At 48.4% G+C, this 24,378-nt stretch overlaps 1 protein-coding gene across 4 annotated transcripts in view; it reads left to right on the top strand.

The window, feature by feature from the left end:
• NAV2 (neuron navigator 2) overlaps window positions 1–24,378 on the top strand; it is a 423,984-nt gene that overhangs the window by 253,306 nt on the left and 146,300 nt on the right. For all 4 annotated transcript variants that reach the window (XM_070783121.1, XM_070783120.1, XM_070783122.1 and 1 more), the window contains 2 exons: window positions 5,328–5,436; window positions 7,796–8,185. In XM_070783121.1, coding sequence (XP_070639222.1) covers window positions 5,328–5,436; window positions 7,796–8,185 — 499 coding nt within the window. The remainder of the gene's footprint in view (window positions 1–5,327; window positions 5,437–7,795; window positions 8,186–24,378) is intronic.

The following is a 24,378-nucleotide window of genomic DNA, read 5'->3' as shown; positions in this document are numbered from 1 at the left end:
ATCCCTGTTCCCAGCTCTGTGCCCTGCGTCCCAGCAACTTATAATCAGGGAAGTGAGTGGGAAGCCATATACTGAGCAGTGGCTGTGTTATTCTTTGCATATCATACCACTTCCTGGGTTGGGTTAAAAACTAAATCCATGTTTAAAATCCATTTATTAGACTAAGTATCTGTGACCGCCCCATTTTAATAGCCATGGCACAGCAGTGGAGTTGGTATGCAGCCCGTATGATCGACTCATCCACCCGTTTGACCATTAACTCTGAGTGTTCATTTCAGAGGATCTAAGAGGTTTAGCTCTTTCCCTCTGGCTCTTGCTGGCCGGGCACGTTGAGGAGACAGAGAAGTTTCCAGCCATTTGTAAGTGATCCATCTTGCAGCGGTTTGGGGCCCCACATTTGGGATTGATTTTACATTTCCTTCTCTCTCAGGTTTTAGCTCCCTTGCATGTGAGAACCTGGATGGTGCAGGAAAAGGGTCAGCTCTCAGGAGAAGGGTATGGGGGTTAATGACTGCTCAGGTCTCCACACACATTCCAGATCGTGTTCATATGTGCACACATCAAAAGAGTCAGGCCAGTGATCCAGCAGCTGGCATGGGTCAGACGTGTGTCTTGTGGAGGAGTGTGGATTCATGTCAGACCCAGGGGCTCAGTGAAATTTACATCTGAGAAGTGAGGGCGGCAGCCGGAGACCATTCCACGTAACACTTAAATTTCAGAGGGACGGATGGCAGCCTGTGATCTTTTCAGTCCTTTTTCTTTTCCTCCCCATGTCTCCTGTGCATCAGGACAGCAACCAAGTGAGAGCTCAGAAAGCCTGAGATGCTGTCTATGGGTTTGGGGACCAGAACTGTGCAGCCAGTCATGGCTAATCAAGCACTCTTCGGTGTGAAGTCGAAGGGTTTTAGTCGCTAAGGAAACTTTCTGAATCGGGATAACTTGTCTTTACATGTAAGAAGTGAAACTCACACGCGTGGCTGTGTCATGTGTGTGAATAGTCTTGTGGAGACATCACACAGCACTGTGCATGTATGAGGTTGAATTCAGCTTATCTACAGCCAGTCGCTTGAAATGACCACAAATGTGTGTGTCCAGGAATTGCCATTTATGAGACTCTTTGATCTGTTGCTTAGTTCTTTCCCCTTACTCATGCAAGTAGGTGGACTGTCCTGTGGTGCTCTACCATTCACACAGTTACAGGTGAGATATGCAGCTCAGATTGTAGCGTTAGGAGGAACCACACCCACTCCTTATCCAGTCCGTGAATCCCTTCTGTCATTCACTGACGAGTTGTCTTTCAGCCTCTGCTGGAATACTTCTTGTGATGGAAAAGCTATTCCTTCATGAGGCAGCCCTTCCATACCTAGCTGGCTTTACCTGGTAATGGAGTCTTTTATCCTTCCATTTCTAAATCACTGGACATAATCCAGCCTCCTGAAGCTCACGGACAATTTCCATTCCTTTCCTGCAGCAGTGTGTCCCCTAGCCTCCCTCTTCCAAGTAAAAACTCCCAGTCCTATCCGTGTTCCCCATGTTAACACCCTGCCATCCTCACATCTGCTCTGTGTGATTAGAACGTGCTGTTCTCTCCATCGTAATGCCTGGCTTGGGAGGGGACTGCCTTGGGCAGGTGAGGAGAGTCACGGGTAAACATGGAATGGTTCATAGTAGATGGGCTTCAAGGGCCCAGTCATTTCCCTTGGGGCACGCCGTGTGTTTATTTTGTTCAGACAGTGAGTTGGGACGGAGATCTTATACTGAGCCCATCTTCCAGCATGCAGAATGGGCAGTTTAGAACATCATCACCTGAGCAAGGCAGGTGGATTATTAGTCTGTGCGTCTACATTGCCCTTGGAATCTTTGAGGGGAGCATATATTTCCCAGTGGGACTCCTCGGGGGAAACAGTTCATTCAGATTCAATGAGCCCTACATTTAAGCGGTGAAACTCATGTGTGTGGTTGTATCATGTGTGTGGCTGTACAGTGAATAATTTTATGGAGACACTACGTCGTAGCTTGTAAGTATGAGGTTGAATCCAGCTTATCTACAGCCAGTTCCTTGAAATGACAACAAATGGATGTATTTAGGGATGGACGTTTATGGGACTATTTGGTCAGTTGCTTAGGGATATCACGTGTCATCTCATCTGATCATTCTAACCTAAGGGAAGGACTTTTATCCCCATTTTACAGATGACATTCAGAGAGGATAAGTGATTTGTCCAAGGTCAAGTCGCTAAGAGTCGGACACGACTGAGTGACTTCACTTTCACTTTTCACTTTCATGCATTGGAGAAGGAAATGGCAACCCACTCCCGTGTTCTTGCCTGGAGAATCCCAGGGACGGGAACCCTGGTGGGCTGCCGTCTATGGGGTCGCACAGAGTTGGACACGACTGAAGCGACTTAGCAGCAGCAGCAGCAGCAGCAAGTGGCTAATAAGTGGCAATGCCACTGTGCAAACCTTTATCTGTTGGAGTGCACAATCTGTCCTTTCTCTTTCACCCTACACTGACCAGACATTTTTGGGGCAATAAATATTTCTTGAGCATATCTAGATTTGTGTGGGGGTTACCACGAACAAAGGTGAGTTACAACTCTGTGTCAAAGACCTTTGTCTTAGGAGACTTAACACAGGCAAATGTGTCATTAAGACGTCAGTAGGGACGTGGACATATACAGACCTGCCTCAGAGACATTGCCAGTTTGGTTCCAGACCACTGCAGTGAAGTAAAGACTGCAAGAAGGCAAGTCACACAGATTTTTTTTGGTTTTCCAGTGCACTTCTCTGGTGGCTCAGAGGGTTAAGAACCCACCTGCCAATGCAGGAGGTGTAAGTTCAATCCCAGGCATGATGCCCTGGAGAAGGAAATGGCTACCCACTCTAGTATTCTTGCCTGGGAAATCCCATGGACAGAACTGCCTGGCTGGCCACAGTCCACAGGGTTGCAAAAGAGTCGGACACAACTGAGCGACATGAAAAGCTGTGTGTTTCCACTATATTCTAGTCTATTAAGTATGCAGTAACATTATGTCTAAAAAAACAACGTACTCTTTTGAACAACGTACTTAATTGAAAAATACTTCATTGCTAAAAAAATGCCAACCATTGTCTGAACCTTCAATGAGTCATAGTCTTTTTGCTGGTGGAGGGTTGGAAATATTGGCAGAATCACCAAAGTGTGACACAGAGACACGGAGTAAGCGAGTGCCGATGGAAAAACAGCACCAACAGACGCGGTCAAAGCAGGGTTGCCACAAACCTTCAGTCTGTAAAGATCACAGTATCAGCAAAGCACAATAGAACAAGGTGTGCCTGTAAACATAGTTATTATACTGTTGTGCATGATTAAGTTAATTAATGAAGATAATTTGAAAACTGGTGCCTAGACTTAGCTTCATAATAAATGTTCCCTGCAGGGCCTGGAGCCATCCAAAAGATCAGTACCTTTTTTTGGCAGCCTTTACACAGATAAAATGTGGCCAAACTGGCAGTGAAAGATATTTAATTGATGGCCCTGTGGATAGATGCAATTACATTCCTCCAAAGCCATTAGGGGAAGGTAAAGTAGACATTCATCACTGCTTTCGTTTAAAAACATGGACGTTCGTATGTACTTTAAAGAACTGGGTGGGAAATGCAGGTCTGACTACTTTTCAGATAAGGGAAAAATGCCTTTCAAATTTCTCTTGGTTAGGAGCGGGGAGAAAATTGAAAACACTGACGTTTTCAAGGCCAGAGAGTTTGCTATGGCAAATTTCTTCATAGAATCAATCATTGAACCCAGCCTCCAGGCACCACCGTGTTGAGAATAACCTAAGAAGTGGTCATCTGTCTCAGAAGGAGAGTTAATTCTATGCTTTTTCTTAGCTGCCTGTTGCCCTGTTGATGACACTTGCTGGAAGTTCCACTTGGTGTCTGCTGAAATCCCACTTGCTGTCGCCCATGTGTACCATATTCTGTATGGAGCTTAATTTAGAAATACTGCTCAGTACTTGAAATAGTCATCAGCTTTAAAAGACCCTTGATGGTGGTCTTCTCAGCTCTCCTGAAATTACTCTGAGGGAAAGATGTGTGATTCCTCTCATCACTATTGTAGTTATTCAACTTTTCTTCTCCCCCCATAAGCCCAAACAAGACAGAATGGCCAGACACCCCCAGGCCGAGGCTTCTCTGAGAGGGGGTGTGGCTTCCTAGCTTGTATGTGGCCTCTTTCTCCTGGGCTGTTTGTGCCAGCTTCACCTCTCCAGACCAGTGGAGAAGTGGGAATTGTTGGGAACATTTAGTGGGAAATGTTGCCCAGGAATGGAAGTCCCTCGTCCCCCAGAGAGAAGCCTGACTCTTCTGGAACGTTGCCCACTCGGCAGCACCAGCTGGCGTGATCAGGTGGGCGCTGCACTTCGGGATCTTCATTTAGTCCTGCCACAGTCCACTGAGACCAGCACTGCCAGTGTCTTCTGTTAGGACCGTGGCGTGTGAAGGGCAGAGAGGGTGACCTCTCCTCTTCCTTGTGACCACTCAGCCAGGGAGGAGAGGAGCCAGAATTCGAGATGACGTAACAAATCAGGCCAAGAAGGCAAACCTCTCTCTGTAGAAATATTAATGATCAATAGGTGCAGATCTTTTAGCCACTACAAATGAGCCATCTATAATGTTGCATCAGGGCTTCCTTGGTGGCTCAGTGCTAAAGAATCTGCCTGCCAATGCAAGAGACACAGGTTCGATCCCTTCCCAGAGGAAGATCCCACATGCCTCGGGGCAGCGAAGCCCAGAAACCACAGCTACTGAAGCCTGTGCTCCACGATAAGAAAAGTCACGGCAATGAAAAGCCTGCACAGCACCACAGAGTGGTCCCTGCTCACCACAACTGGAGAAAGCCTGAGCCGCAGTGAAAACCCAGCACAGCCCAAAATACATAAATAAGTAATGTTGGGTCAGTAGATAGCAGCGCCTACTATGGAGGAGAAAGCAAAAGGCCTTTCCCACTTCTGTGGGCAGGGCTCAGACCTAACATGTGTCTGTCTTTATGGGAGACAGTGTGGGAATGTGTTTACTGTCTCAGACTCTGTCTTTGTCTCATAAGCTAGACCTCACCTATTGCTGGAGGGACCTGCAGGGAGATGACAGACTTCTCTACTTAGGTTTAATGCCTTCCTTCGGGTATTCCTCCATCCATTCATTCATTCACTCGCAAATCCTTCTTGAGGATGTGTGATGAGCCAGGTCCCGAGCAGGCAGCATGGTTATGGTCATGGACACGACTGCTGTTCCCATGAATCTCCCCATCTACCTGAGAACTTAAACAGTCTTCACCTTTGTCTCTCCAGGGGAGGATCCCGAGGCTCGGCGACTGCGGACGGTGAAGAATATTGCTGATCTGCGGCAGAATTTGGAGGAGACCATGTCCAGTTTACGGGGAACTCAGGTTACACACAGGTACCTGGAGCGTGAATCACTTCCCTGAGTCGGCTGGTAACTTGATTATCACATGGCTGCTCCTGCCGTGGTGTGTTCCTGCTCTAGCCACATAAGTGATTTAGTTAATAATGGAATAAATAACCTGGATTGCCAATGTGCTGAAATTCACTGAGCATACCAGATGGCATGCAGAAGTGTCAGGAGCAAAAATCCATAGAGACGGATTCCTTCCCAAAGCAGGAGGGATGTGGCAGACCAGCTGCGTTGAAATTTCCCTTTGCTTGCGTTTTCCAAAATGATATTGGGCTGTTAAAATGAGCAGGTGAACTGTACTTGACCTGTGTGATAAAATGAGTAACTCGCATTCCTGCCTCTCTTCTGATCCCCAGCACTCTGTAACGCTGTTAGTCATGCACGTGTATAAAGCACGTACGGAAATATTTATAAAAGCGGAGGATCATGTTTAAACCACAGTTTCGTTGGATGAACTCTAGGATTACGTTGGAAACATTTATCAGCTTCTTTTCACTGTTGAGCGAGAAGGTGAAGAGGATGCAGCCCTGGGCATCCTTCATGATTTGGGCAGAACCAGGTTTTACGGTTTGTGTTTGGCCTTGACGATCAAGGTAGAGGCCTAGTTACCCCTGTGAGCTCCCAGGTCAGGGAGGTCTCCTTTGCTTCTTCAGTTTCAGTCTTTTTGATAAATGAACACAGCGGGAGATTGCTGGGCTCCCCCTCTGCCTGCAGCTTTGGCAGAATAGGATTAAGCACCATGGGTTCTTGAAGACCAGGGCCTAAACCTTGCATGCATGTGAAGTCGCTTCTGTCTTGTCCGACTCTTTGCTACCCCATGGATTGTAGCCCACCAGGCTCTGCTGTCCATGGGATTCTCTAGGAAAGAATACTGGAGTGGCTTGCCATGCCCTCCTCCAGGGGATCTTCTGAGCAGGGATGGAATCCACGTCTCTTATGTCTCCTGCATTGGCAGGAGGTTCTTTACCACTAGTGCTGCCTGGGAAGCCCACCTAAATCGCAGGGGTTCCCAAGATGAGAAATGTCAGGCAGGCTGCTTCCCGGATCGGAGGGAAAGAAAAGCAGCTGGGGTACCTAATTGGTTCCTTTCAGAGGTGAGTACCCCGGGGTGGGATGGTGCTGGCCTGGAGCCAGGCACTGGCCTGCCCCTCTGTGATGAGATAAGTCACCTCCGTCCTTCCACCATCATCACTGAGACTGACTGAAAGTCGGTTCCAGCAGTTTGGTGGATTTCTCGGCTCAAGCTAAGATGCTGATCATGAGAGGAGGGAAAGCGTCCATGCTTTCTTCTGTAGGAAAGGACTCTCACTCTCTCTGCCTAGTTAACACATTATTGACAGGGGGATTTTTGTAGAAACTAGCACCTGTGGCCAGCGATTTGTTACATCAGTGAATATCGAAACACTCCCATCAATAACGTTCGGGTAACCAAAGACGTATTAATACCTCTCTGGTCGATTAGTTGTTAAGAGACCCCGTGTTTCTCATCTTGATGGTGTGGCAAGACCCGGGACGAGCTCAGTCTCCTGGCAGATTCAGACCCAGCTAGTTTCATGCGTCACCAGCCCAGACACTCATCTCTCATTTCTGGTCTTTTGCCCCCAAAGTTTAATTGTCATTTTGGACAAAAGAGGGGAGAAGCAAATGTGTGGGGGAAATGCATGTTACAGAGTGAGAAAATCAGGGCCCTCCCCACCTGCTCGGTCTGGAGAGAGCTGAGGGCGTGAAATGTCTTAGGACCCCGGGGAGGACGGGTACCTCCCGCCTTTAGGAAGGAAGAGATGAAAGGCAGCATCCAAGGACAAGCGGGCAGGCGCTATGTCCCATCGTTATCAGTCCAGCATGGTCTGTGTCCCTTCCTGGGTTACAAAGAAGACTGGTTAAGATCATTTCTTTAAAGTAACTGGGGGCCTGCCCTGGTGGTCCGGGGGCTAAGACTCCATGCTGCCAATGCAGGGGGCTCAGGTTCGATCCCTGGTCAGGAAACTCGATGCCACATGGCGCAACTAAAGATCCCTCGTGCTGCACCTGCGACTCGGCACCGGCAAATGAGTGAATGAAAAGTAAATATTAAAAAATGAAGTAACTGGTCGTGGGCACTTGTACCACGTTTTAGGGGAAAAGTCCCCACTGGGCTTTTCGCAATGTCACTCAGGCATGCAGCTTCATCTTTTCATTTTTAACAGCAGAACTACACTGGGTGGTACGTTGGTACCTTATTTTTTGATCCTGTTTTGTATATGGGAAGTATTTCGTGGTTCTAGAAAAGAAATTAAAGAGGATGTAAACACAAAGACCGCTGGGCACATCGGGGTCTAACGCAAGGCCGATTTTATGTCTCTAGCACGTTGGAAACCACGTTTGACACCAACGTCACCACAGAGATCAGCGGGCGCAGTATCCTCAGCTTGACGGGCAGGCCCACTCCCCTGGCCTGGAGGCTCGGCCAGTCCAGCCCCCGGCTGCAGGCGGGAGACGCCCCCTCGATGGGCAATGGGTACCCTCCCCGAGCCAACGCCAGCCGCTTCATCAACACCGAGTCAGGCCGCTACGTGTACTCTGCCCCCCTGCGGAGGCAGCTGGCCTCCAGGGGCAGCAGTGTCTGCCACGTGGACGTCTCGGACAAGGCGGGAGATGAGATGGACCTGGAGGCCATCAGCGTGGATGCGCCTGGGTACATGAGCGACGGGGATGTGCTGAGCAAGAACATGCGGGCGGACGACATCACCAGCGGGTGAGTACCTGTGCTGCTGCTCTTCTCATGGAGTGGCGGCCTGGCACCTGCCTTCTCTTCTGCGGGACTTCCTAACATTCTCTGGAGTGAGGTGTTCGTCACTCAGTCATATCTGACTCTTTGCGACCCCACAGACTGTGGCCCGCCAGGCTCCTCTGTCTATGGAGTTCTCCAGGCAAGAATACTGGAGTGGGTTGCCATTTCCTTCACCAGGGGATCTTTCTGATGCAGGGATCAAACCGGGGTCTCCTGCACTGCAGGTAGATTCTTTACCGTCTGAGCCACCAGGGAAGTCCAATGTTCTCTGGGGGAGAGCAAACTGCCTTCCTCATGTCCTGTCCATGTCGAAGGCTGTGTGCTGTGGAGGGGAGCCTTCTGGGCCGAGAGACACACGACCTGGGCTGCAGTCCAAGCCTGGCGGTAACTCGCTGGGTGGTCCCAACCAGGCTCCAGACCATACTGTGTCAGTCCTTTAGCAAACCGTATGGGTAGAATCCAGACCCCTGAGCCTGGTGGGTCTGGCCCTTCAGTTCAGTTCACTTCAGTTGCTCAGTCGTGTCCGACTCTTTGCGACCCCATGAATCACAGCACTCCAGGCCTCCCTGTCCATCACCAACTCCCGGAGTTCACTCAAACTCATGTCCATCGAGTCAGTGATGCCATCCAGCCATCTCATCCTCTGTCGTCCCCTTCTCCTCCTGCCCCCAATCCGTCCCAGCATCAGGGTCTTTTCCAATGAGTCAACTCTTCCCATGAGGTGGCCAAAGTACTGGAGTTTCAGCTTTAGCATCATTCCTTCCAAAGAACACCCAGGACTGATCTCCTTTAGAATGGACTGGTTGGATCTTCTTGCAGTCCAAGGGACTCTCAAGAGTCTTCTCCAACACCACAGTTCAAAAGCATCAATTCTTCGGCGCTCAGCTTTCTTCACAGTCTAACTCTCACATCCATACATGACCACTGGAAAAACCATAGCCTTGACTAAACAGACCTTTGTTGGCAAAGTAATGTCTCTGCTTTTGAATATGCTATCTAGGTTGGTCATAACTTTCCTTCCAAGGAGTAGGGTCTTTTAATTTCATGGCTGCAGTCACCATCTGCAGTGATTTTGGAGCCCAGAAAAATAAAGTCTGACACTGTTTCCACTGTTTCCCCATCTGTTTCCCATGAAGTGATGGGACCAGATGCCATGATCTTCGTTTTCTGAATGTTGAGCTTTAAGCCAACTTTTTCCCTCTCCTCTTTCACTTTCATCAAGAGGCTTTTGAGTTCCTCTTCACTTTCTGCCATAAGGGTGGTGTCATCTGCATATCTGAGGTGATTGATATTTCTCCCGGCAATCTTGATTCCAGCTTGTGCTTCTTCCAGCCCAGCGTTTCTCATGATGTACTCTGCATAGAAGTTAAATAAGCAGGGTGACAATATACAGCCTTGACGTACTCCTTTTCCTATTTGGAACCAGTCTGTTGTTCCGGGTCTAGTTCTAACTGTTGCTTCCTGACCTGCATATAGGTTTCTCAGGAGGCAGGTCAGTACCTGCCTCTGAGGGCTGGCTGTTCTCCATTCTCCTGCTGCTGCAGCTGGTTTTGTGTTCCTTCTCATCAAGCTCTTCCCTGCTGCAGGGCCTTTGCACTGTTTCTCTGCCTCAGTCCTGTCGCCCAGATCTCTATACTGGTTCCTTCTGGCTGCTCTGCCAGCATCTCTTTAAAGGGTCCTCCTTGACCTTTCAACTTCAAGTCCTGTATGTGACTTGTCCCAGGCCTATTCTCCATCACTGTATTTATACTCATTTGGAAGCTTATCAGTGTTAAGAATTATCCTGGGTGTGTGTTTCACTCACTCGTGTCTGATTCTTTGCGACCCCATGGTATGTAGCCTGCCAGGCTCCTTCGTCCATGTGATTATTGTCAGGATGGGTTTGTATTTTATTGTCTCTCCGCCTGCTCCTGCTTACAGCAGTAAGTGCCATGATGCAGCAGGAGAATCCGGCTTGCCCACCACTGAATCCCTAGTGCCTTGTACAGGTAGGAGTATATAAACTTTGCTGAACTGGCAAGCACACAGCTGCATGGATGAAGGAGCAAGCCCAACCTCCCTGTAACATGCGAAGATAAGGGGAGTGAGGAGGTGGTGTCTGAGCCAGGCCGTGACCCTGTGTGGCCTGAGGCTTGGCTTCCTGCATTTGCCCCAGTTGCAGATCCCCGTGGAAGCTGAACAAGCATTCATCTACCCCGCTTGCCTGTGATCCCTTCATCTGTTAACCTGGCTTGCCCAGAAGTCCTTCAAGATCTTTCCCTCCTCTAACATTCTAACAGGTAAAATTACAGATAATAAAAATCAGGCATGATGATCATGCCATTCATTTTCCTGAATGTAGTGATCAAGAACCCCGTGGGTGAGTCAGTATTTTCTTAATAATAGCTCGTCTTCCCACTACGTGCCAAGCATTGTGCTTTATATATATTATCTTCTTCCCTCACAGCAATCCTTTGAAGTAGGTAATATCATAAATCACCATCTTATGGAAGAGTAAACTGAGGCTCAGGAAGGTTAAACCACTTGCCCAAGTTGAGTAGTTAAGAGGCAGGGCTCAGGGCTAGTGCTCCTGAACGCAGCTCCTTAACCAGTGTACCGGCCTATCTTCTCCAGGATTTCATTGCTGTGTTGAAATAGCACAGCTACTTGAGTTTATTTCAGAATTGATTTACTTAGTTCTACCTGTCTGTCCAGAAGTGTTCTTTTATTTAAAGCTTCGAGATAGGGGTACTTTGGCTTTCTGCCTGTTGCTTGTAGAACCATCCCACGGTGAAATCTTGGAAGACAGGCGCCTCCAAACTCTTACTATGCAATAGCTTTCTGCTGCCCTCATAACTGGGACAGTTAACGGTAAATCAAATGATCCCGTAAACTTAGAGCATCATTTCGTGTCTCTAGTTTTACATGAACAGGAAAACAGTGTGCGTGAGCATGCGTGCCAAGTCACTTCAGTCGTGTCCAACTTCGATCCTCTGGACTGGAGCCCGCCAGGCTCCTCTGTCCATGGGATTTTTCAGACAAGAAGACTAGAGTGTGTTGCCATGCCCTCCTCCAGGGGGATCTTCCCAACCCAGGGCTTGGCCCACATCTCTCTTGTCTCATGCGTTGGCAGGTGACTTCTTTACCACTATAGCGCCAGCTAGGAAGCCCATGAAAACAGTAATATATACGTATTACTAAAATTGCATATACTTTAATCTTTTAAATTATTTTAATAATTTACAATTAAATTTTTATTAAAATTAAAATAATTTATAGTTAAATTTATTTAATAATTATTTTAATTCTTATTGTTAAAAAGACCATTGGTATTCAGCATGGTGTCAGGGTTATCTTTATCACTTCCTACTGTGATATACAACCAAACATTTTGGGATTATTTTGAGATTTTCTTATTTAAAGAAACATTTATTCTCTTGTCAGGTCAGTCTTTTAATAAGTGAAGGCATGTTTATTTTCATGTACTACCAACAGTTTCCACAAGGTGGCGACATTGAAACACCCTAAACTGAACCTTAGGGATGTTACAGGGAGACATTCCTAGTCTCTTTAGCTATTCAAACCAGAGCTGTTATGCCTGCTAAAAAGCACAAATGTTTACGTTTCACTTCCTGCTTTGGGAAGCTTACATTTTTAGCAAGTGAGATAGCACTTAGAGCAAGTGTAGATACAAGTGTGGAAATGTAAGCAAACCACCCAATTATTGAAATCGGAGCACGCTGGTCTGTTTTCAACTCCCTCCCTCTCCCCCCACCAGTTACTTTTAATGTAGAGGCTTACCTGCACAGTGAAGAGAGGCGGCCCAGATGGCATCTCACACTCCTCCTAGTCGTGACATTCTAGAGCACTAGTGAAGCACAACTCCACTCTATGGAAGTGCGTGTGAGTTTCTCCTTTGAGGTTCAGTTACCCGCTTGCCTTTATATGCAGAGCTCAGGGCACACCATTTAATGTCCTTTGCACTCCGTTCTTTTTCCTTTTATAAACACGACAAGGCTGTAGATATTGAAGGACCGGCCCTTTAGTCTGTGCTTCAGAATCTGCCCAATAAGCCAGATTGCTGAGGCAGCTGGTGTAGTGGAAAGAAAACAGACGAATATCAGGTAAGATTGAATCCCGCTCTACCACTGCTGAACTCTATGACACTGAAGCTCGTTAGTTAGCTTCCCGAAGCCTTGAAGCACTACAATGAATTTCGTTTCTAACCTTCTGCAGTTAGATTTCTCTTTGAGGTTTTATCTAATTAATGGCAAATGTCTGATGAAGACACACAGTTTCAGACAGCGTTCAGATGTCATATCAGCCTCAAAGATCCCAGCACTTGGGAACCGTGAAATGACTACAGTTTTCACCCAGATGTTTGCTTGACTTAGTGGAAGCAGCCTTGATGCATGAGTATTCTATAAATCAGTGTGGAGGCTCTTTGAGGAAAGTTCTTGTAAAAGTTTACAGCAAGTTTATTTAGTAAGACTGATGTGGAAGTAAATTCTAGTTTCGGAAAACCCATGGCCTTTGTTTTTAAAATGACGCTGGACCTCAGCTTGGTCGAAGAGCTGTTTTTTGATGTCTCCAGCTCCCTGTTGCTCCTGGATATGAACGCATGCGCACCTGTGTACCATTAGGGTTTCCCTAAGGCGGGGCTGACGTTACGTGATTTCCATGGAGTTTACTAAGGAACTAAGGGCACACGCCTTTGGCCTCTGTGTGCGTGTACTCACTAAACCCTCCTATTTCACTTAGCATGTGCCAGGCATGTCTAAGTACTTTATAAGAAACCGCCTGACCTCACCACTTCATTTTATTAGACTGATAAATTGGAATTCAGCTGTGGTTAGTGGAAAAGGAATTAAAAGTAACAGACGTAGATGTCTCTTACTAAGATTTGGTCTGTGAAGCCGATCCATCTACTCATCCTCCCAAACTTCAGCGCACCATATGGTATAGAGGGAAATTAAAGGGACAGACTTAGAGTCCATATGTTTGGAAAGTTTTTTTTTTTCTTTTCAAAGGAGTCGTTGAGTTGTAATAATGTTCCATACTATGAATATACCTCCCTTCCTGGAAAAAAGAAAAGACCATTTAAATTCAACATCAGAAATTTCTCTAAGAGCCTTTGATGGCTTTCCATTGCCTGTGGGAACAAATGTCAACTTCTTAACAGGGAGGCTGCTGATGGTCTTTCCCTCAGCCGCCCTCCCAGCCTGCACCCTGGCCACGTCGGTCCTCAGGTGCCCGGTACTCCCCAGTGTCCGGCTTGTGCCGTTTGTTACCCACGGTCGTCTCCTGCATTTGCAAAGCCTTGTGCCATAGGACCTGTCTCTGTCTCCCTGGAATTTCTTTCCCCTCAAGCTTATCTGACTTTTCAAAACAGAAAAACCTCCTCTGTGGTGCACTCCTAGACTCCCTCAGGCAGAGCCAGCTCTGCCTCATTTCTGGTGGCCTTGATCCACACCCAACCTTGCGCTTGAATCTTTTGCTTTGCACAGGAAGTGTTTGAGGGGGACTGTGTTGAGGAAAGAGTATGGTCTTGAGAGGCAGGCAGATTTGAGATTTAAACTTGCCTCTGCCAAATGAGGGCTTCCCTCATAGCTCAATTGGTAGAGAATCTGCCTGCAATACAGGAGACCCTGGTTTGATTCCTGGCTCGGAAAGTTGCCCTGGAGAAGGGAAAGGCTACCCACTCTAGTATTCTGGCCCGGACAATTGCGTGGGCTGTATAGTCCATGGGGTCGCAAAGAGTCGGACACGACTGAGCGACTTTCACTTCTGCCAAATGAACTAAGAACAAGTTTTCATTTGAGAATTAGACACAGACCCTGAGGATCGCCTGGGAGAGTCCCGGATACTCGAGAACCGTCACGCACAACGTGTGTGTGCGTGTCTGTCCTCCGCCACACGTGGAGCTCCCAGAAGGCAGGCAGTACCCGTGATTTGTCTCAGATTCTAGCACAAGTAGGAATTTAACAAATATTTTGTGAATGGTCTGTCCTTCATGCCTACCCTCACAGGACTCTGGGCTTATATAACTTGCCACCACCAACTGTGTTAGGCAGTCATTCTATTTACAGAACACTCAAGAGAAAATCAATTTAGCCTCTGGTATTTCTTTTCAGCGCAATGCATAGCTCCACCTAGTGGCGCATACAGGGTGTGATGCAGTGGTTTTGCTTGCTTCTAACTCAAAGAATCATTTTATTGGTTTACAACTCAGAGCTGGTGTTATTCAAGACTGAGAGAGTGGAGAGTGTAGTGGTTGGCTCCTCTTTGAATGTGGCCTGGCCAGAAGTCTAGTGCAGGAGAGAACACGGGGCTGTGAGCAAGTACGTCTTCAGAGTTGGCTTTTCGATGATGGCAGTCTTCTCTGCTGGGTGTCAGGGGTTACTCCATCAACAGATGCCACACATGCCTGCTGGGAGACTTCACCCCTCTGAAGCTGAGGAACCCGTCCTCACGAATCCTTACCCCTCCATAGAAATGTCATGGCATGTCTTCACTCCAGCTGTGATGACTAAATACCATAGGCTGAGTGACTTCAATAACAGACATCTGCTTCTCATAGTTCTGGAGGCTGGAAGTTCATGATCAAAGTACCAGCATGGTCACGTTCTGGTGAGCACCCCTTGCTGGCTTGCTATGGTCCTCCCAAAGCAGAGAGAAGCAGGTCTGGAGTGTCTTCCTCTTCTAAGGGCCTTAATCCCACTTGGGGGCCCCCACCCTTGTGACCTCTTCAAATCCATTTAACTTCCAGAGGCCCCATCTCCAAATACCATCAAACTGGTGACTAGGGCTTCACCATATGATTTTTCAGGGGTGGGGGAAACACAGACATTTAACCACACAGGGTGTTTTATGCTTCCGTGCATCCTTCTCATGCATAGCACCCTGTGTTGCCTTTCCCATCATTGCTTGCCAGGTCACCTCCTCCAGGAAGCCTTCCCCGATTCTATCCAGGCAGAGCCAGTGATTCTTTCTTCTGGGCTCTGATCATCTTCGACATACCTGTAATAGCACTGACAGCATTGCACCAGAATTATTACACATATATAATGTGTGTATAAAATCAAACCAGGCATCCATACAAAACACATTTTCAGATTGTTTCAGTACACTGATTATGAGAAACGGACAGAGCCCATGCCTGTTACCAGCTCTTAAAGGTCAAAGTGCAGTCTGTCTTACGGGCTCCCCTGTCTGCATTGGCTAGCACAGTGCCTGTTCCATAGTAAGTGACCAGTCGATACCCACTGACTAAAGGCTACAGGGACCTTCAGTGAAACAAGAGCGGTCACAGGCCTCTGAAAGAAGATGCGCCTCAGGTTGAAGCCCCTTGAGCTTGACGCCCTGGCCACATGGTCTTCCTTTCCATGGCTCTATTTATTCCAAACCTGTGCCTCCCTCAATCCCAGCGAGTTGGACACCCACAGTGCAAGGGAAAGAAAGTACGAAGGCCGTATGCAGTGGGGACGGGAGCGAAGTTGCCCTGTTCCTCTCTTCCTTCCTTCAGAGACCGTCTTGGGACAAATGAGGGAAGCGTTTCTCATCAAGTCAGCATAGGATACAGCCGGGCTGTTTCTTCTCTGCTAAATGTTTCTCTTGGTCTTTCCAGGCCAGACCTTAAGTCACCTTGACAGGCTGTTGTTCCTGGCAAACTGATAGGGAAGGAAGCCAAAACACTCCTTTTGGCCAAAATGCACGCCAGAGCCTAGAGAAACAGTTTTAGGTGAGGCTGTCCTGAAAGGCGCTAAGTCATGATAGGGTCCAGCGGATGTGGCAGGTACCTCTGAGACTTGAAAAGGTGGGCTCATGTTTCTCCAGGTTGATCCCTCTGAAGTGATCTTGGTTTTGGGGTTCCTGGAAGGCTTGGGAGTTCCAGGTCTCCCGTCGGACACTGGTCAGGTCTCAGTGATGTTCAGGAGGCTGAACTGCCATGGAAAGGTGGAGACTGCTGTCTAGACAGATCTGTAGGGCCTTGGGCAGACCACTTGTCCCTAATGCCCTGCATTCCTTTTATACACACTCACACATCAAAAATCCAGGGAGCTCCCTAGCGGGCCAGTGGTTAGGACTCTTTACTTTCAGTGGGGAAGGCACAGGTTCAATCCCTGGTTAGGGAACTGAGATTTTGCAAGTCATGTGATGTCAAAAAACAAAAACAAATTGCAGTGGTGCTCCAGCGTGAAGCCTTGGGCCCGGGGTAGCCCAGTGTGCCAGTGGTGGAACTGGGCCAGTTCCCAGTCTTTCAGCCTCTCTGTTCCTCCCTGCTTCCCTTGGTGTTTCCTCACTTCCCTTGGTGATTTATACAAGTCTTAGCAGTGTATGAATTCACAGAAACCAGGAATGCTTGGCCCCTTCTGATACTTTCCTTGGTGTTAAAAATCATAGGCAAACCCTGTGACCCCTGTTTCCCTGGGCAGAGTGAGCGAGCACAGGGGGTCGTGCAGCGGGCAGGATTCATTTCCCGAAGTGTCGGTGAGCACACGCCAGCTCTCCTCACCTGGCTGTGATGTCATCTGACCCGGGCAGCGCTGCGGACTGATGGCCCTGGCTACCAAGATGAGTAGTCTGTCCCCAGTGGCTGGGGTGGCATCGCTTTTGAGCACGTCTTCTTCCCCACACCGCAGACTTGCTTGATTTACTGAGTGTGGGCAATCACTCAGCCCTTGTAGGCAGCTGAGCAGGCAGTTTAATCAGAGGAGAAAGAACAGTTGAGCTCAGGACATGGTGAAAGTAGAGAAATTCTCCAGCTTCCCAAGCCTGCTCGCGCCACTGTCGGCAGTGACGATAGATTTAGCAGGCAGAGGACAGAACGCAAAAAAGATTTCCTGGAGAACAGCCCTGTGGAGAAATGAAGTGTGGTCCAACTTTGACATGGGCAGCTCAGACCGTTACTCATAAGAGCAAATGTTGGCTTAGTAATTTATGGGGAAGAGAGGGGGAAAAAGTGGGGGGAGAGGGGTGCCTTGTCTTCTTAGGAAAACTGGGCCCCGACTGCTTGGGAAATTCCTAGCTTGCTTTGAGATTTGATCCCTTCCCACTCCCACCCCTGACCGCAGAATCCTGCAGGGAAGGAAGGGGAGGAGTGAATGAAAGTGGGCGCTTTGGAGAGAAGAAAGTCTTCTGAAGGGACTGCCCGCCGCCTGCTCGCCCATCCTCAGCGACATCCTCCCACACATGGGCTCCCCTGGACCTGGAAACCCTTCCTGGGGCCTGCCTTTTGGGGAGGCTCCAGGCAAAAGGCAGTAAATTGCCATTTAAAAAGTGTTTACGGAGTTTGTTGTGTACTGGAGACTGTGCCGAAGACAGGAAGGCTGAGGGAAATGAATGAGATGCAGAGCATCCCTGAGGATGCTCATGGAACAGGCAGGTGACAGGTCAGTGTCAGGGCGGGGAGCTCCGGAGAAGGGAAGCTGCAGTGCCTTCCAAGAGGACAGTGAGTGGAGACGAGGGTGTGCTGGGAGCTGGGGGCCGTGGCACGAAGGCCAGCCTGGCTGCTCTGCTCTGGGCTCGGTGCCCCGGAGCACGCTCCCGGGCCCGTCTCAGAGCTCTTGTGTGGCTTCAGTGAGTTCATGCCCGTGAACTTGGCCCAGAGTCTGCGTGGACAGAGCACTCAGCACTGTGTGTGGTGTCCCCCACCAGCAGCAGCTATAGCTCCTTCAGGACCTGTGAGCTGAGCCTTGAAGGATAAGCAAGCAGCCAGGCAGACCGAGGTCAAGAACGAAGGCATGAAGACATAATGGGTGCGGGGTGTAGTTCTGTAAGAGTGGTGCGTTGTTTGGGGGTGGGTTGGCTGGAGATTCAAGACGGGTGGGGGTGGGCTCGGGCCAGGAGCTCTCAGAGCCCAGGGTCGGGTGACACAGCTCTGGGTAAGGCCAAGGCCCCAGGAATGGGGACATGGGGTCAGAGAGACTCTCTTCTAAAACTCCGCCTGACCTGGGGGCATGGAGGCGCCAGAGAGTCAAGGCCAGCTCCCGGGCTCCAGCCTGCGCGGCACTGTCTGAAATAGCTGATGTCTGTCCATCCTTTGCCAGCTTGCCCTCTTGCCTCTTGGCACCGCTCACTGCCCTTAGACTGTCTCAGGCCTCCAGGCCACCCCCGGACCAGGGCCGGCTGAGTGTTTCAGCAGAGTATGTGGCAGCCTCTGGAATGTAGTTCCCTGGGCTTTAGGAAAACCCCACTCCCACAGCCTTCCAATTCTTGCCCTGGAGAATTGCTCCAGGCCCAAGGGGGAGGCTGACCTGTGCTCAGTAGTTAAGTCTAACCCAAGACAGATGGTGGTAAATGTTCACAGTGGGAGGCAAGATGTGGGGGGTCTGACAATAGGGCAGGCCCCGAGGGGACCTCTTCTGTTCTCACTTTCTTCTCTGGGGACCAGGCTTCCCTCATCTACAGATGAGAATATTAACGCCTGGAGTTGCGGTGACCGATTGAATGAGGTGACATGCGCAGAACTGCTAGACCCTTCCACACCGTTCTCATAATAGTGATGGTGTTGCCCAGATTAAATGGGATAGGATGCACATATAATACCCAGTTCAGAGCCTGGTGCGGGGTAACAGTATGCACTATATCCCATTCCCTTCTGCCCTTCTGTTGGAACAGACTTCCTGCCCTTCACAGGGCTCTTCGTTGGTGAGCATCATCAACGCAGCCGCTTTGGCCTTACTCAGATCAGCCCCACGTATCCAACCAAGGGAAAGTCTCCATTAATCTGTGCTGCAAAGAGACTGCATTTTTAATTATTTCAAGTCAACACATTTTTAACGAGGGTCTCCTCCATCCCAGGCCTTGCTCTGGGGTCTCTGACCGACAGGATCAGTTCTCAGGCTGACCATGTGGTACTCCTTCTTTTGCGATCTCACTTTTGATCAATATAGGTCCTCGTCAGGATAAAGCGGGGACTGTGAGCTCACAGTTACCAAAGGATGCTTACACATGCAGGAAAAACATATGCCTACTCCGCAGCTCTCGATGGATGATGGAGTAGGGGCCAATGTATATCACACATCTTCTGTGTGCCAGGTACTATATATATTCCTGAACTTTATAGGATGTTTTCATTTTACTAATAAGAAAAATGAAGAGCCAAGAGGCTGATTGTTAACTTCATTGCTTTTAAGCCCATGAACGAGATTTTTAACAGATGGCTGCCCTTCCCTTCTTTCCCTTCGTGTGCCGGCATTTCATTGTGATCTTGGTTCCTCTATTTGTTCTAGTAGAGTATTTTCTGCTTTCTTCAGGACTACCCTCTCTAGTAGAGTCTGCAGGCTCCTCTGTCTCTACTCAGTGTTTTGCAAAGGTACCTTTTTTAAAAAAATTCGTTCAATCGTTTACTTATTTTTGGCTGTGCTGGATCTTCGTTGCTGTGTGTGGACTTTCTCCAGTTGCGATGAGCAGGGGCTACTCTCTAGGTGTGATACACGGGCTTCTCATTGTGGTGGCTTTTCTTGTTGCGGAGCTTAGGCTCTACAGTGAGCTGGCTTCCGAAGCTGCAGCACGTGGGCTCGGGAGTTGCGGCTCACAGGCTCCAGAGGGCGGGCTCAGTGGTTGTGGCACATGGACCCAGTTGCCCTGTGAATGTGGAATCTTCCCAGACTAGGGATCGAACCTGTGTCCCCCGCCTTGGCAGGCAGATTCTTGAACAATGGACCAGGGAGATCTGCACGCGTACCTTGAGTGGAGAGATCTGTGTCACAGGTAGACCCGAAGGTCCTCTGTATTTCCTGTTTAGCCTTTGCATGGCTCTCATCTAGAAAACCCAGTCTCATTTATCTTTGTCTTCAGCTTATAGAGCACCGAAAGCACCCTTTCCAGCTATTTTGCAAGGCCCAGCAGCTACAGAGTGGCTCTACAGATTTATGATGGCAAGGTTGGAGGCCACCAAGCTCGAGTTGAGGTAAAGATGAAAAGAACCATTTGGACGAGGTTGGGAGTATTTTGGCCCTAAAATAGACCATATGTGCCTGAACTGAGATCAAGATAAGAAACTGAAATTTTGTTGGGAACTCATGATCCTCTCACCATGCTGCTCTGGAGACATGGTCGAATGGAAGAAACTTGAGATTCGTGGTCAGAAGATCTGACCTTCGTATTCCTTGCTTGCCAGCTGTGTGACCTTGGCAAATTGGGTTCCTTTTCTAAGCCTGTTTCCCACTTATTCAGTGATAGCCTGCTTCTTCAGTGTACAGAAAAAGAAAGGAGATAGTGTTTTGAAAGCGTTTGGCACATACGGAATGGTCGTTCCTTTTGGGGTTTTGGAATCATCGCCTCTATTTGCTTTCCTGCTCTTTTATCCTACTTAGAATGTTAATTAAGATGAGGTAATACCATTTCTTATTCTTGAGCACGATAGCCAGATACATGCTAAGTGGGTGAGAGTCTGTCTGTGTATTAGGGTTCGTCAGAGGAAAAAACGGTGTTGCATCTCAAGCCCAAAGACAGCCTAGAGGTGGAATTTCCTCTTCCCTGAGAACATCTGTCTTTTATTCTCTTTTGACTTTCAACGGATTAGATGAAGCCCACCCATATTTTGGAGCAAAATCTGCTCTACTCAAAGTGTACTAGTTTAAATGTTGATCCCCTCTAAAAAGCAGCTTCACAGCAGTATCTAGGCTAATATTTCCCCAAGTGTCTATGTATCACAGCCTAGCTGAGTTAACCCATAAAATTAACCATTACAGTCTGCCAGCAGGCTGTGTAGTGTGATCAGTAGGAATGAGTCATCTGGGTCAGGAGGCAGCTTACCTGTGGTCTAGAGACAAAGAGCAACACACCTTGTAGAAACATCTGTGAGGGCTCGAGGCTAAAACATCCTACCTGGGATATGACCACAAATCACGAGTCTGTGCATGCCTTGGAAAATCATCACACCCCCTCCAGAATTCCCAGGTCCTGATAAGAAATCTCCCCGAGAAGTAGAGGTTTTGATCTTTCCTCTTAATCCTGACATGGGCGCCTCTGGAGGGATGATGATTTTTTTTGAGACTCCAGAGTAAAATAGGATTCAGAGTCTGAGGAGAGGCCCACATCTGTCTCCAGGATCTTCCAGCTATAAATCAAGCCCATATTCACCTCTTGATCTTATAACAAGCTGGAGACGGGGGTCTGTGTTTCTCTCTGCTGCAACGTTGGAGTCCGTGTCCCAGTTCCCAGAGCTTTGTACTCGTCATTGAGCAGGCATCTGTTTTGAAATGAGAAATCTCACATACTTGGACAATGAAGTTTAAAGGGTAAAGTCATCTCAAGTTGTTAGGAACGTGGGACAGAGTAAATGTGATGTTGGCTCTGCTGAGATGGGAAAAGGCCACAGAAGTCAACCAGCCCGCCTGCTAGCATGCGGCTTTTTGCCTGTCCTGCAGCAGTGGTACCGGAATTCACAACAGCTAAGCTGCTTTGGGGTCTCTCTCATGGGCTGGGCGCTCAGTGGAGCTCATTACATGCATTATCTCACTTGTCCTGTACATCAGTTTTTTGAGATAAGGGCTGCTTTTCATCTTCTCTTTATGATTGAGAAGACCAAGCTCAGAGAGGTTAGGTTACTTGATTAGGTCACACAGCTGGTAATGTTACTCAGTCCAGACTGGTACCACTCACTGCACAGCAGCCCAATATATTGAGGGATGTGTTGTTGGGTAAAGGAATGGCAACTTTATTTAGAAAGCCAGCAGATGGAGAGGATAGTGGACTAGTGTCCCAAAGAACCGTCTTATCCAAATTGGAGTTCAGGCTTTGTTTACACTGAAAGAGAGGGCACGTGATTGGTTGGTGCAGACTTCTTAAGGTCAGAATCCTTCGCTCTTGCAGCAGCAGCCCACTGTCAGTCAGATGCTATGTTCCTGTAATCCTCAATAAGACACATGTTATCCTCTGTTCTACAACTGTTTTTCTCTATATGAATGGAAAAGTGAGCCTTGAGAAGTATCCTGTCTATTTCAGGCTATAGACAACATTCTCAACTTATAGCAAAAGTAATAGAACACAAAGCAAAAGAAACAGATCCAATATGGAGTCACGTTTGTTCTTCCCTATTACAGTAACTGATGGGACCAAGTGTTTAACCAGGCTGAATTCAGAGCCTGTGCTCCAGAACGCTGTAGTATGGCTTCTTGCTATATCTCTAATTATATGGAGGGCAAGACCAAAAAGGAGGAGTGGGCGTCTGTGAACATTACAAACCCTTGTTTTCCCTGTGCCATATTAGGGAGTGTTGAAACCATATAAACAGATGGAGGGTGATGTTCAAAGGGTAAGGCTTGGAGTGTTGAGCTGCATTCAGACTTTCACTTGGCCAATGCTTGTGGAAGGACCAAAGAGGCTGTGGCTGAGGTGGGGGCAAAAATGGATACTTTTGTTTGCCTCAAAAGCATTGTTTTGAGTTTCCTTTCAATTAAATGGCTCAGGTTTTGCTATAGCATTAGAAACACTTGTATCAACAGTCTCCAGGTACTGGCCCGCAGACAGTGAGTGAGTGGGGGCAAAACTGATGTGTGTGTTTTGGAAACAAAAACCAGTGAGCTGGTCAGAGTCAGGAAGGTTCAGAGTTTGAGCCCTTCCTGCATGGTGGTTTCTTGAAGCACCTCACTGCAATGTGGCTTCAGGCCATGAAGTCTCATCAAAGTGGGCGTTTTAGTCACTGGCGGTTTCCAGCCTTTGTGCATGTGATACGTGAACTTCTCTGAGGAAATTGTAGTCGTGTAGCCTCCCACCCGCCGCAAACCCAAACAAAACATACAATTACAAGCTCAGCGCCACCCGGAGACCCCAGAACCATGCACGGCACGTTAGAGCTTTATTAATCGAGTGACTTTTGCCTTACGCTGTGGGAGTTGTTAATTAAAACCACTCAACCGTTGAGTTGGAAGAGAGGGAGGGAGACAGAGAGATTGAAGACAGCTAACAGCCGGGCTTCCCTCCCGCCTTGGCAGGCTGGTGCAGCTATTTTAGAGGTGGACATAGGCTTTACGGTTGAATAAACCCTTCTCCAGAGGTGTGTGTGAGGTTTCCTGGGAACGGCTTTCGTTTAATGCCCTGCAGCCAGGCCTCCTGCGCACAAAGCTTCTGACCAAGTATGCAGAACAGTTAACAATAAGGATCATGGTGATAAAAATAGCGGCTACCCTGTATTACTGTTTAGAGAGCGTTTCTAAATGCCTGGCTTGGTGTGGGGCGCTTTATACACCTTGTCTCTTGTCAGCCTCACTGTCGTCCATGTGGTCGTCCGCTCCTCCCAACAGGGATGCAGGGACCCGCAGGGCATCCGTATCTTGCCCAAGGTCACAGAGCTGGTGAGTTAGGGAGCCGGGACTCCCACACACCTGACTGCAAAGCAGAAGGGCATCCACCCTGTCTCAGGGTGTTCATTGAGAACCCTGTAATCTGCGTAAACATGTTAAAAATCTAACCCCTCTTCTCCCCCCCAAACCTGCTTCTCCTCTTATATTTCCATATCCATTTCTCTTCCACAGCCAGAAAATCAGAAAGAATCTCAGACTCTTCTGTTCTGTTGTTCCTGGAAGGCTGGTCACCAGGGACAGTGGATTCGCTCTCTTCACTGTCTCTTACCGTGGTTTCTTCCAGTCTTTCTGCTCGTGTTTCTCCCCCAGATGACTCCATTTGCCCTTTGCTTGCTTTCTGCATCTCGGATCCCAGTGCTTATCCAACAAGTCCATCCTACTCTTGGGTGAGAAAACTCCTTCTAGAGTATTAATCTGATTACATGATCCCTGCTTATCATTTCTCAGTGGCTCCACCTTGTCTAGCGGGTAAACTCTTGAGTTTCTGTGGCTGTTTAATAAATGACTCCAAAATCTGGCAGCTGGAAAGCAGTGTTTGATGATGCTCACAGGTCTCTGTCTCAGGATTGGGACAAGATTACGGCCGAGACGGCCTGTCCGTGCTCCCCACGTCTGGAGTCTCAGTGGGGAGGCCCCCAGGGCTGGACCTGGCTTAATAGTGGGGGTCCATGCTGCTCCATAGAGAAGGCGATGGCACCGCACTCCAGTACTCTTGCCTGGAAAACCCCATGGGTGGAGGATCCTGGTGGGCTGACGTCTATGGGGTCGCACAGAGTCGGACACGACTGAAGCGACTCAGCAGCAGCAGCAGCATGCTGTTCCAAAACTTGTTCACTCACACGTCTGGCACTTAGGCTGGGACAACTT

This window comes from Bos indicus, chromosome 29 (genome assembly GCF_029378745.1).
Source record: "Bos indicus isolate NIAB-ARS_2022 breed Sahiwal x Tharparkar chromosome 29, NIAB-ARS_B.indTharparkar_mat_pri_1.0, whole genome shotgun sequence".
Taxonomy (NCBI): domain Eukaryota; kingdom Metazoa; phylum Chordata; class Mammalia; order Artiodactyla; family Bovidae; genus Bos; species Bos indicus.
The sequence above is the reverse complement of the archived record's forward strand: the minus strand, read 5'-3'. Positions and strand labels throughout refer to the sequence as shown.